Genomic DNA, 12173 nt, shown 5'->3' on the forward strand with positions numbered 1-12173 from the left:
GGCCGCAATAAATAAGAGGCAACTAAAAAAGTCCATAAATGGCCTCTTAGACACAATTCGTGGAGAGCTGCTGGTTGAATCAGGTATGGTGCAGACCCCAGACGACCCAGTCTCATCACAACAGGCAATTAAAGCGCCATTTGCACGCTGGCTAATGAGTTGCCGCCGTCTTCGGGTTACACGGCGGGGGCTCCATTCCCAGCGAGCCGCCGAGGAGAAAATTGATATTTAAGCGCATGAATTACAGAGCTCAGCTGAGGCTCAAGAGCTTTTTTGTTTTCCCACTCGGACCGGACGGATCGTTCGCAGCCTTTTAGCACGTCAACTGAGAAGATGGTTCGAAAGGCATTTTAGCACTGATGGATTTTAGCGCTTCGGATAGCAGAAGGAAGTGTGACAAAAAAGCTCGTCTGCGGACATCCAAAAAAATGACGTTTGCACTTTTTCTCGCGTCCTCGGCCGCTCACGTCTCTCGTGGTGAAGCGTGTCCGCCGGCTGCCACGGATCTTTGTGGCGTTTGTCGGACAGCGTCGCGGCTCAACGCCTTCTGCACTTCACCGCCGATAACTTCCTAAGCTGCCTCAGAAATGTTGTGACGGCTTGGAACTTTCTCTCTCGGCCCCCGGAACAAAAAAACACAAAACAAAAAAGCATGACTCAGTTACGAGCTCCATCAAGTCATGTCTTTCCTCCCATTTGCAAAAGGTCAGCGTGCGGTGTGTGCGAGCCAAGCTGCTAATCAACGCTCACCTCTGCTGACATTTTTTGCCCGTCAAACTGATTTTCAAATCAAAAGCCGACAAGACGCCCGAGAAAAACAACCGACCGGTCGCCAGTCAATGTCAGCTAGCTCAACTCAAAGACCAGCTGAAGGTCAAAAAATGGTTTTCAGCGGTTGTGGCTCATCCGTGAGTTACAAAAGCACATTGGACTTCAATATCGAGCGAGCAGACGCTCTTTGGCCATTTCCTGGATTGGAAGTCCCTCCCTGCTTGTTGCATTTCAATGAGGAACTGATTTGAAGGCGCCACTGTAGCGTCGCCATCATTACGCCAAGGCAGCAGCACGGAACTCTCATTCTATTTGCATATTTATGGTTAGCTTTCATTTCACGCCGCGCGCTTTCAGAGCTAATCGGAGCTCCTCGCCGTCGCACCGCCACTGACCCGTCTCCCGAGCAGGCGGCGTCTCGGCCCATAACTGTTCCGCCGCGACCGGACCGAACCCACTTTTACGGGCTCCGGCTGCCAGCGCCAGAGCGGGAGGCGTGAGCGACTGCGTGGCCACGTCTCAAATGAAGCTCAGCCCAACGGTGCTTTTGATGAAGACTCCTCGCCTGATTAGGAGCGCGACGTTGTGCACAATTGGTAGTCATCAAAGCCCTCACTGAGGTCTGTCGTCACCCTGGCCACCCCCTTAAAAATATTCTGCACGCGCCCCTGCACACGCCATCTGCCGAGTCAGCGGCGGCGTCCGCCGGTGAGCGCGAGGGCAGAGGACAGCTGACGAGCCGCAAGGAAAACGTCAGGCTGCTCAAAAGAAGACCAGCCTGCCGTGTTGTAAACATACTTCTTTATTAAAGATAAGAAAGAGCGGCGTGGCCATAAATTAAAGTCCTTTTGTTGGAGCACAAAAGACAAGCGGGCGGCGGCATCCCGACAGCCAGCCAGCCGACGTTAAGCAAAAGTTGAACGCACGCGACGGGACCGCTTCAGTTGGAAAATTTAGGTGCGTTAACATTTGTGAGTGGGCACACCACAAAGTGGACAAAAAACATTTTGACAAGGCCACACCTCAAAGAATAGTCCAGCTGTCGCCATTCAACTTTTGCCCGCCTGTGATGAGTGAGGAAAGATCGCAGACATTTAGCATGCTAAGCTAAACTTTTCCAGCACACGGCAGTGAAGAAAAGCGCCCGGGGGCCCCAACGAAGCTTTGACTCACGATGGAGGAGGCGAGGAGCGTGAATGGCGGCCAGACGGTCGACTCTCGTCTGTTTCACTCCATTCTGACCCAAAAAAGTTGTTTTTTTTTTGCGTGCGTTTGGAGCAGCCTCGTCACGGTAACCAGAGCCGAGCATCATCGCCTGAGATCAAATAACGCTGACCCGTGCCAACATTAGCATCTAATGAAGTTTGACTTTTTCATTAGGGGGAGGAAATGAAACAAGATGAACTTTGATTAAAGATAACGATTGGGATTAAATCTGTCTGTCGTCATGGCGACGGTGACGTTCAAAAACAATTGCGGAGCGGCAAATGGAAAGCGCTTGCTTTTTTTTGAGCCATCGAGAAAACAATCACCGTAAATTTAGCTTCTGTCACGTGTTGGACTAACTTTAGAAAACTTCTGGTGGCTATATTGAGACCTGTATATGCACGCCTTATATACACAATATATTTTGTAGAATGCGAGTTGAAAAGTGGGGAATATTCAAAATACATTTGGGGCCCACTTGTTGTTATATACACCAATTTACAGCAGCAGAAAAGTCAAGTGGCGAGGGGCGGGTAGAAAAAACACCTGGTCAGCCTAAATGGAGGTGCTGTGGGTGGCATCAATGGCTGCGGTGAGGGGTCCGGCCTGATAGAGTGCCACCTTGCCAGGGCTCTGGCGGAAGAGCCCCCCGTTGGGTGCCCTGTGCTTGCACTGCATGCTGGCCACCAGCTGGGGCGCCAGCGCGCCGCTGCCAGGGTGCTGGCCAGGCAGCTGGGGCAGCGTCCGGCCCAGGGTCCCCCCAAGGTGAGGGTGGCTCACGGGCGGCGGCAGTGGCGGCGGCGGCCCCTCCCTGGGCAGGAAGGTGGTCACAGAGAGGCCCGGAGGCAGCAGGCCCGCCTGGCCGGGCGCCACGCTGCCCATGTCCAGCGCAGAGATCTCGATAGAGGGGCCGGGAATCTGCTTGTGGACCAAGTCCTCGTCCAAAAGACTGTTCATACGCCGATGCACCTGTTCCAGGTTGACCTCCTTGTCCTACGGGGAGGGACACAGAGGCTGAGCTTTTGTCGCTTGCATGCGTGCAATGGCCGCCGCCCTCGCCGCCGCGCAACCGCCGACGCCCGAGGGCTTGAAATCAAACGCGGCCACCGAAGTACGAGTCGAATGAAGGCGGGCTCTATTCTGACCTGTGCCAACGGCAAGCGCTGGCTGCCAGCCTCTCCCCGCGTCTGGCCAAACGTCCCTCCTCCCCTCGGACGGAGAAAAGTCACTATAAGTCAACGGACCCGAAACCAAAGCCAGCCCGTAATCCTTAGCGACCTGCACGACAGCACACAGCCAGCGTCAAACACAGCAGGAGACAACGTAGCCGTCTGCCACTCAAGATGAGCGTTTGGTTGCTCGCGCTCCACTTGAGGGACCCGCCGCCACCCAAGAAGGTCCCCAATAAGATAAGACGATGCTGAGCTCCTGCCAGAAACTAGATTCTAAAACTGCCTGTCGATGCGACAACGTGGCGGCAAATCACTGCTTGTGTCCGAATCGGCCAGTGACGTCGCGCAAACAAACTTCACGTCCGATTTTTATGACGACGTTACGAGGATCTTAGGATGAGCGCGGGAGTTTGCAAAGACGATAAAAGGGATCTTAGGAAGGCTTTTATGAAGACGTGTCGGACATTCCCAGACACTCAGCATGTTTCACGGCCGACCGAGGCGAATAAAAAAGGAAGGATAAAGCCGTGGAGGAGGCGAGCGAGCGGCACGTCGGCGGCTTGTAAAGACGAGCGAGGCCTCGGGCAGGCAGAGGGGTGCCGTGAAATGATGCCGTGAAAACATGCAAAATGGCGGCAGATTAAAAAGGAAGCAGACGGGGCTCGGGCAGGATCCTTGGAGCGAAGCGCGGTGGGCAGCTGGCTCACCTCTTTGGGCGCGTGGCGGCGTCGGCGGCAGCCGTGCCCGCCCCACCAGGCCTCCAGGCCGGCCACCAGGCAGGCCAGCAGCAGCCCGGCGGCCAGGATGCAGAAGACACCGGCGAAGCTGTGCAGCTTGAGCGAGCGGCCGTCTGGGTGCGCGCTGGCGTAGCCGCTCAGGTCGCAGCGCCCGGCGCGGGGCCACCACTTTTGCTTCAGGACATCCAGGTCGCCCTTTTCCTGCAGCTCTAGGATTCTGTCAAAGAAGAAAGCTCTGAGAGAGCGATCGCATGAATTGTCCCACAAAGTCGGGCGTGACCAACACGTCGACTTATTTTTGGCAGCTTGGCTGACTTTGACTTGTTTTCACGCGGCACATTTTTCACCCCGCGGCTTTTTTCTCAGATGTGAGAAAAAAGTCTGAGCTCTGCATCCTTCTCAGCGGTGAGCATCTTTGAGGTCGTCACGGCCACACACGGAACAAAAAAACAACACTTAAGATGAGGAGTTGACATTCTGGCAACCGATGGCTTACTTTTGTGAGAAGAGGTCCCTGTAGGGACTGCCGTGCTGCAAGGCGATGCCGTAGCCTTTGCTGCCGACGCCGCTGCCCGACACAGTGACGGCGCAGTCGTCGTCCGTCAGCGCCGCGTACTCCAACGCCGCCATGTCCCACAGGAAGGCGTATGCGCTCTTCTTGGCCTGCGCCGACACACGTGCTCACAATCTCACAGGAGAGCGCCATCGGTGGCGACACCCACCTTGCGGATGCCCTCCGAGGGGCTGGAAACGGAGAAGTCCAGGCCGCCGTTCTTGCTGACGGTCCTCCACAGCTCGGCGTAGGTGCCGTCCTGCTCCAGCGGGTTGGTGCCTTTGTTGCGCAAGTAGTCGTACACAGCCGAGTCCCTCACCGTGCCGTAGTCCACCTCCATCTGCCGCGACAGGTCCTGGAAGGACCTGCAATGGGTCAACCGCGGCACACCTTAATCAACGTCAGTCCACCCGGTGGACAAATAACTATGATGCGAGGCGACAGGCGGGCGGGGCGGGCGGCGCCCGGGACACTCGCCGGCGTGTGCCAGTGAAGGGACAGTCAGACTAGGTAAGCAAAGGTCTTCCGTGTCCAAGCGGCACGCCAGCCACAATTGCTGCGTCAAGCCAAAACAGAGAAGCACTTCCTCTTCACTTTTTTGCATCTGCTCAATTTCATATGAATCATCTTACGCCGGAGGGCTTGTTTTTTTTTTCTTCAAATTTTGCAGTCCGCTCCATTTAGGAGCTCCTGCTGTGGATTTGTACATGTTCAGCAGTGTGTTTGCGTTGCCATTCCAAGAGGGCCAAGGAGGCGCTTACCGTATGGCGTGGTCCATGCGGGAGACGGTCAGGTACGCCGCCAAGTTAGCCGTGTACGACGAGCATACGATGAGCGTGAAGAGCCACCAGCTGCCCATGACGATCCTCAGCGCCACCGAGCCCACCGCGCCTTCGCCACCTGCAAACACACGGGCGGGCCAAGCTCAGCGAGGCACATGTTATGGCTTTTCTTTATGGCACCGCCCCCACCAATGACAGATTTGGTTACGGCGGTTGATGGTGGAAAAAGCGCACCAGGACAGACAAACGGAGCTAACCTTGCTGCACAAAGGCCCCGTAGACGATCCAGACGGCGCCGTGCAGGGATCCGGCGACCGAACCCTCAGCAGGCTGGCCCGGCGGCGCGTTGCGGGCAGCCGACGAGCGCAGCGCCTGCAGCCGGTTGAGCAGGAAGATGAGGACGCCCACCAGCGGGACGGCGGCGGCGATGCAGGCCCACACGGCCAAGTCGAAAGGCACAAAGAGCGAGAAGATGTTGATCTTCTCTTCGGGCTTCCTTAGCAGGATGCCCACACTGTAGTCCAGGTAGCGCTTGCTGAAGTCCACCACGTTCTCGCGCTCAGGCGTGATGGTGATGGCCGACACGGCCAGGTCGGCTCTCTGCGCCAACACAGCATTTACGCTCGCTTATTTGCCCACGGCAAAAGACGGCCAGACGCCATCGGCGGCATCGAGGGCTTCACCTTGTTGATCAGGTCGCCGATCATCCCATTCCAGGAGCCGTTGGAAAGCTGAGACCCGTATTTGCTGTCCGACACCTGCGGGACCGCCATCAACATTTCAGAAAGTGCAGAGTCAGTGAGGGGGGGCGCTCACCTGGTAGATCTCATACTTGAAGCCCAGGTTCTTGGCCAAAGCATCCAGCACGTCAATGGAGAAGCCTTTGTAGCGTTTAGGCTGGCCCAGGATGTTCTCCGCGACCATCACAAACGGGTCCTCCTGCCAAAACGGTCACTCGGGTCAACATTTACGACAACTATTGGGATGAGGTGTGAATTTTTGTTTGTCTTTGTGGTTGTGTTTGATGAGCGAATTGGATAAAATGTAGTGCGTACCAGCAGGGTGACCACTTTGACGGTGACTCCCTGCATGCCACTCTCGATGCGGCTCTCTTTCAAACTACCGTTCAGGCCGCGCACCGGGTCCCACGTGGCCAACTGCACGAAAGCAAAACAAGACAGGAGGTCAGCAGCGTCCAGGATTCAAACGCACGGCCGTTGCCATGGCGACAAGATGGCAAAATCCCCGCTATTCAATTGATGGCGTTTCAAAGTTTGTGCCGGTGACGTGGGTGCCATTAGCCTTTGTCTCCATTGTGATCACTGGCAAGAAAAGATAACAAAGTGCGCATTAGCCACCGCGGCTAATAAGCGGGGCGCGCGCCGCTGTCGACGGCAACGTGGTGCGAAGGGAGCTAATTAGCCTCGTTAGCTAATGCAGTCGGCGCTCGCACGGCCGTTATTGTTCCTTAATGACCGCGCCGCCCGGTGTTAAAATGAGCGCAAAGCGACCGGCGCTAATTAGCCAAAACACGCTAGCCGAGATGAGATGAGACGGCAGCGCCAAAGCGACGCTAGCCCGCGCCTGGCCAAAAGGCAGACATGCAGCTAGCTCCTCACAGCCGCATTGTTGCCGCTCAGAAGGTTCAAACCTTCCCAATCCGATCGGCGTGATTGATCAGGACGCGCTTCATCTGCACGACTCAAAAGGAGCGCAACAAATGAGTGGCGAGCTGCTGGATTTAATCAAGCCATCTGACCACAGGATCTTAATCAGCATGCATATTAATGAGCGTGAACATTTTAATGTGCATGCATATTAATGAGGCCACATGGACCGAGCATGCTAATAACGACAATCTGTCTTTGTGCATGTGTGTGTTTTCGTGAGTGCTCGATTAAGTGCGCGTATGTGCGTGTATGCGTGAAGACCACGGCCATTACAAAGTACACAGGGACTCATAACTCAAAGTGAGAGGCCAGATGATTAAATCTTCATTACTGCAGCAACCTTGTGTGTGTGTGCGTGCGTGCTGACACGTGGACCCCACAAGATCCTAAATCCCTGAAATGGCTTTGCATGCGTATGAGACAGGGTGTCAATTACACGTGCGTGTTTAATGAAAACAAGCAGCAATGAAAATGCATGTGCGCTAAAGGGAAATGTGCTTTCGGCAGTTTGCAAACATATTTTTAAGGTTATGTTAAACTTATAATCATATTAATATAATATCTAGTATTGGAGTGCTCGTGTGGATTGGTGGTTGGCGAAGAATGTGCAGGCAAACTGCATGAAGTGTTGTGTATAGGCCCAGACAGGGAGTACCGGACGAGAACATCTCAAGGTCGTTGAGGAACGAGAACAACAGCACGTCTATGTGGCCCGGCTTCGCGGGGAAATCCAACCACCTGACCTCAGCGATAACGCCGACACGGGGAGGAGATGGCCATCGACCAATCATCTCACAATATTTTGCATGCTTTAATATTCATATTGTGTTTCTTTAAAACTGGGCAACCCGGAAGAATGTGTCGTCTTTTGGTGGTCACAAAAACGCACGAGTTTTAGTGTGAGGGACCCGGGACCCAGGCCTGTATTAGTGCGCTTTGTCAGGAATAAACAATTGGTAAATTTGGTCTGATTGATCTACTGGTCTTCTCTTTGACAGAACGAACTCGCAAAATTGTTAGGTGCGCCAGTGTGTGGATTAGGACATAGCAATTTATGTGTTAAGTGTTGATCGCAATTTGGAGTCAGATCAATAACTAGAATCGGTAACCTAACAGCGCATTCATACTATGTAGTAGAATGCATATGTGTGTGTGCGTGAGAAAGCGTCACATCCACCACTTGGCGGTGCTGTGACTTTTGAGCATCCAAACACTTCCAACGACGCCATGTTGGTAACATTTTAGCGCCTGGGTCGGCTCACCCGCTTGATGTCCTTGCTGAAGGTCTCGCCGAAACTGGAGCCTAGGATCTCAAAGTGGACGTGCGCGTTGGCCCCGGCGTCCTTGAAGTCCATGGTGCCCGTCAGCCCCGTGATGTTGCCCTGGCGACGCAGCACAAGTTCAACTGTAGCGCTTAACGTTCGACACACAAGAAACGCTCGGAGCACGTCCGTCACCAACCTTCCGGATGGTCTCCAGCATGGACCAGCCTCCGTTCCAGGGCTTGGTGGACTTCCTGATGCAGTTGAGGCTGGCCATGCTGTGCCACTTCCTGTCCTCCAGCTTCCTGTAGAAAGCGTTGGCCAGCATCAGCACGCTGTCGTACAGGTACAGGTTGGAGACCTGGCAGGACACCAAAGGGAGGAAGGTGCCTTTGAGGGCCACAGCTTGTGCTCTGTATGGAGGCCGAAGGGGATCCAGCTACATTTTCAGACAAAAGCCAACTTAGCCGTTACCTCCAGGTTGTGCAGGTAGCCTTCCCGAGGGTCGCACAGCAGTGACGAGATGCGATGGTTGTGTCTGACGCATCGAGCGCCGCCGTCTTTCCACAGTGGGAAAATCTGCCGGACGACCGTCATGCGCCCCGGCGCGCCGTCGGTAAGCTCCAGGACCTCGGCGTCGCTGATTTCCTGCGGCGGCCGGGAGATGTTTGGTTAAATGCCTTGCAAAGCGTACGCAAGTCACGTGACATGAGCCCAAGGCTGAACCTCATCACAGCCACCGGAATACAAATATGGATTTTTTTTTTTTTTATCATCTTCTGGCAAACCTCAGCCGCATTACTGAAAGCTCAATAAAAGATTTCCACGTGGAAAAAATCCATGAGTTTGGTCCCTTTGAGCACACGCGCCGCTCGTAAAGGGATCTGAGTGGTTCCTGAAGAGTAAATGACTTGAGGAGGCCTCAAATAATGAAGACAAGCCAGATGTGACGCGCACCAAGGTTTAGCTCCCGGCAGGCTAGCATGCAGCTTGACGTGCGCGTACACATACACTATGGATGGAGTGCATTTCTCGCAGCGTGGAAAAAAAAAAAAGCAAATGGGCGCATTAGCATCCATTTGGCTGCAGCAAATGGAAGCTAATGTGTTTGGCTCATCTCGAGGAAAATAAAAGGCGGGCAGTTTTGGGCCGAACGCACTCGAGCGTAACGTGTTGATGTGGTGATGTGCTGTGGCTATTAACACGCAACCAAATCACTGCAACATTTTTTTTGCAAGGGGGGGGTCACAGTTTGTTCTTGAAATATGGCGGACATGTTATTTTTCCAGTTTATGCCACTAATGTGCAGCTAATTGTTGATGAAAGAGACATTCACCTCTTAATCCCGCTCCCCTTTGAGTTAGCGATTGTTCTCCCCTGCAGGCGTTGGCGATTGAAAGGCGAGCGAAGGAAGACGGATGAGCGAGTGGACGCGGGTGGCTCAGGAGCCCGGCCAGTTACCTTTTGTCCGCTAATTATCTCATTAGCACTTCAAAGCCTCACGCTGGTCACTCGGAGGTCGTTAGGGGTCTCCTAAAATATGAGTTGCTTTGGAAGCTACGTTACACTTTGGGATCCTTTCAATTGTGTCAATTTGTTAGCAGAGCTCAGCACACAAAGACTGCAGTCATCAATCAGACTTTGAGCAAAATTGGATGACTTGACCCAAAGGCATTCCTCGAGGCTCTGTTCGAAGGCTTCATCTCTTTAGCTTAGCATGGTCATTGTTGCTACTTTTTAGCGTTAGCAGCATTAGCGTGTTGTACTTAGAATGCTCAGCGTTTTGCCCCCCTTTACTATCAGTCATCCTTGTTTTGATTTTTTTGATTTTCCAAGAATTTTCATGAAGAAATGCAAAGCCTCTGAAATGTCTCGGGGGGAGCGTTCACTCTTCATGTTCATTAGCAAACGCTCCGTGTGATTAGTTAAAGCGTCACTTTGAAGCTGTTGTCGCAAAAGGGGGATTCTGCCCGCAGTGTGTGGCAAAGCGCGCACACGCTAACACGCTCATTGACACTGTTAATTGACTGCAAACATTGACGCTTGCATCAAAGCAGAGCAGACGGCGAGAAAAATGACTGCGTGACCGCAACGGCGTTGATGATGTCATAAAAGGACGTACCTCGTTGACAAATACCCAGTGGCTGTCCTTGGAGGCCAGATTGGTTTCCACCGCCTGCACACATGACACAAGCAGAACATTTGTTACACACCAAACGCAAACAAGCCTCACAAAAGTCACGACACACGACACTCGGTCAAATCGATCGATACGTCGCTGCGGTTTGTCTGCTCTCAATCTGCTAAGCATCAGTCCAGCCGACGGTGGGCCATTTGCATTCAGATGGAAGGGAGGCCATTAGGGTCGCCATGGCGATACAAATACAGACAAGGAGAGCCAACACACCTGTGAGTGGATGCAAATGACACAATGCCCCGGCACATCTAACGCCACCCAAGCCCTCGGCGCACCGATGTACGCATGTGCGCATTGTTTGCATTGTTACCATGGAAATGGAAGCAAAATGCACCAGCCAATCTGATAGACTACAAATTAATAGAACATGAGTCATGACTACGTTCACAATATGAACACTCTCTCCCATGTGCGTGCACACACACACGCGTTACCACTCACACACAACCACAGCAAAAGTGCTGAGTCATGACTTTACATTCATGTGAATGCACACAAATGCACTTTGATACACACGTGCCCACAGACACACTGACTGACTGACTGACTGACTGACTGACTGACTGACTGACTGACTGACTGACTGACTGACTGACTGACTGACTGACTGACTGACTGACTGACTGACTGACTGACTGACTGACTGACTGACTGACTGACTGACTGACTGACTGACTGACTGATGAGGTGTCATTTTTACGCTGATCTTACAAGCGCCTCTAGCAGTCTGTTGCTAAGAGACCAGCCATCCAGCTTCCTGACCATTTGTATGCAACACTGTGTGTGTGTGTGTCTTGTCACCACCCTGAGGCATCTTCTATCCTGCTCCTACGAATATGCATCTAACATTGTGCCTGTGTTTGGTGCCAATGTGTGTATGCGCGTGGTGCCTGAGTGTTTGATTGACTCTCCCAAACAATATGGCTGCAGACAGACTACAGCTTCCAAAGTGGACATACGGCTATCTGAAATTTGTGTTAGCGCAATTTTTGTCAGGCTTAGAGCACGCGCACAGCAACATGTCTATTGATCTTGCGCTCAACAAACATTTGACATGCACGTTTTGCCCACCTGCTGCACGAAGGCGTGTGCGGCACGCGGGCTGAGCAGCAGGATGGCACGGCGGAGCGTGTCACGGTATCGGTTGAGTTCTTCCGTCCTCATGGAAGTGAACAGGTCGCTGAAGGCCTGACTGATGTTCTTGTCCACCCGCTGCAGAGACACGTCCAGGCCTTCTCGACACGCCTGATCCAGGAAACCCTGAAGGCCTCGCATGTCTGCAACGGAAGACGCACAGACTTTTTTTCATTGACAAAGAGATCGGAATCTATCCATCATTCGTGTATTTTCCGTCCGTCGAGACCCGCGCAAGCGTCCGGTCTAATCTCATCTCGTCGTCATGCACAGGATTGACGTCGTGTCGGCGGCACATCGCGACCGTCCTCCATCTCGTCCCCCTGTACGTCTCAGACCCGACGTAAATCAAACGGGCTGGCGGGCAAATGCACAGCACTTGCCGCGTGACCTTCAATGCCTGCTAAAATCTGATTTTCATATTTTGTCATGGTGGCCACATCATTCGATACGCCCATGAATTCAGCAATAAATTGTCAGTCATCTGTCTAGCAAGTAGCAGCGCTGCATTCGGGTCACGCTAATTGTCTTCCATCTGGCAAGGAAGGACGTCAGAGGAGATTTGAGGCCACCGACCCCATCGGCTTGTCGGCGTCATTCGGCTCGGCCTCTCAGCCGAGGAGGGGACAAGTGAGCCGATAAGACACCTGTCAGCCGTCAGTCAAGCTGCCCGCCGAGGCGTCCGGCCT

The 12173-nt window shown here is 53.3% G+C and overlaps 1 protein-coding gene across 4 annotated transcripts in view; it reads right to left on the reverse strand.

Annotated features, from left to right (window-relative positions):
- Positions 1–1555: 1555 nt before the first annotated feature.
- The window catches only part of LOC125991091 (glutamate receptor ionotropic, delta-1), a 21449-nt gene continuing 10831 nt past the window's right edge, over positions 1556–12173 (reverse strand). For 2 of the 4 annotated variants that reach the window (XM_049758633.2, XM_049758631.2), the window contains 15 exons: positions 11422–11627; positions 10276–10329; positions 8628–8801; positions 8353–8514; positions 8154–8273; positions 6277–6378; positions 6038–6160; positions 5905–5979; positions 5479–5821; positions 5201–5339; positions 4609–4804; positions 4383–4549; positions 3857–4103; positions 3123–3255; positions 1556–2970 (listed from right to left, as the gene is read on the reverse strand). In XM_049758633.2, the coding sequence (XP_049614590.1) occupies positions 2558–2970; positions 3123–3255; positions 3857–4103; positions 4383–4549; positions 4609–4804; positions 5201–5339; positions 5479–5821; positions 5905–5979; positions 6038–6160; positions 6277–6378; positions 8154–8273; positions 8353–8514; positions 8628–8801; positions 10276–10329; positions 11422–11627 (2654 nt within the window). In that variant the 3' untranslated portion in view covers positions 1556–2557. The remainder of the gene's footprint in view (positions 2971–3122; positions 3256–3856; positions 4104–4382; positions 4550–4608; positions 4805–5200; positions 5340–5478; positions 5822–5904; positions 5980–6037; positions 6161–6276; positions 6379–8153; positions 8274–8352; positions 8515–8627; positions 8802–10275; positions 10330–11421; positions 11628–12173) is intronic. The other 2 variants (XM_049758634.2, XM_049758632.2) reach the window with 1 other exon arrangement.

The sequence above is a fragment of the Syngnathus scovelli genome, chromosome 21, assembly GCF_024217435.2.
Source record: "Syngnathus scovelli strain Florida chromosome 21, RoL_Ssco_1.2, whole genome shotgun sequence".
Lineage (NCBI taxonomy): Eukaryota > Metazoa > Chordata > Actinopteri > Syngnathiformes > Syngnathidae > Syngnathus > Syngnathus scovelli.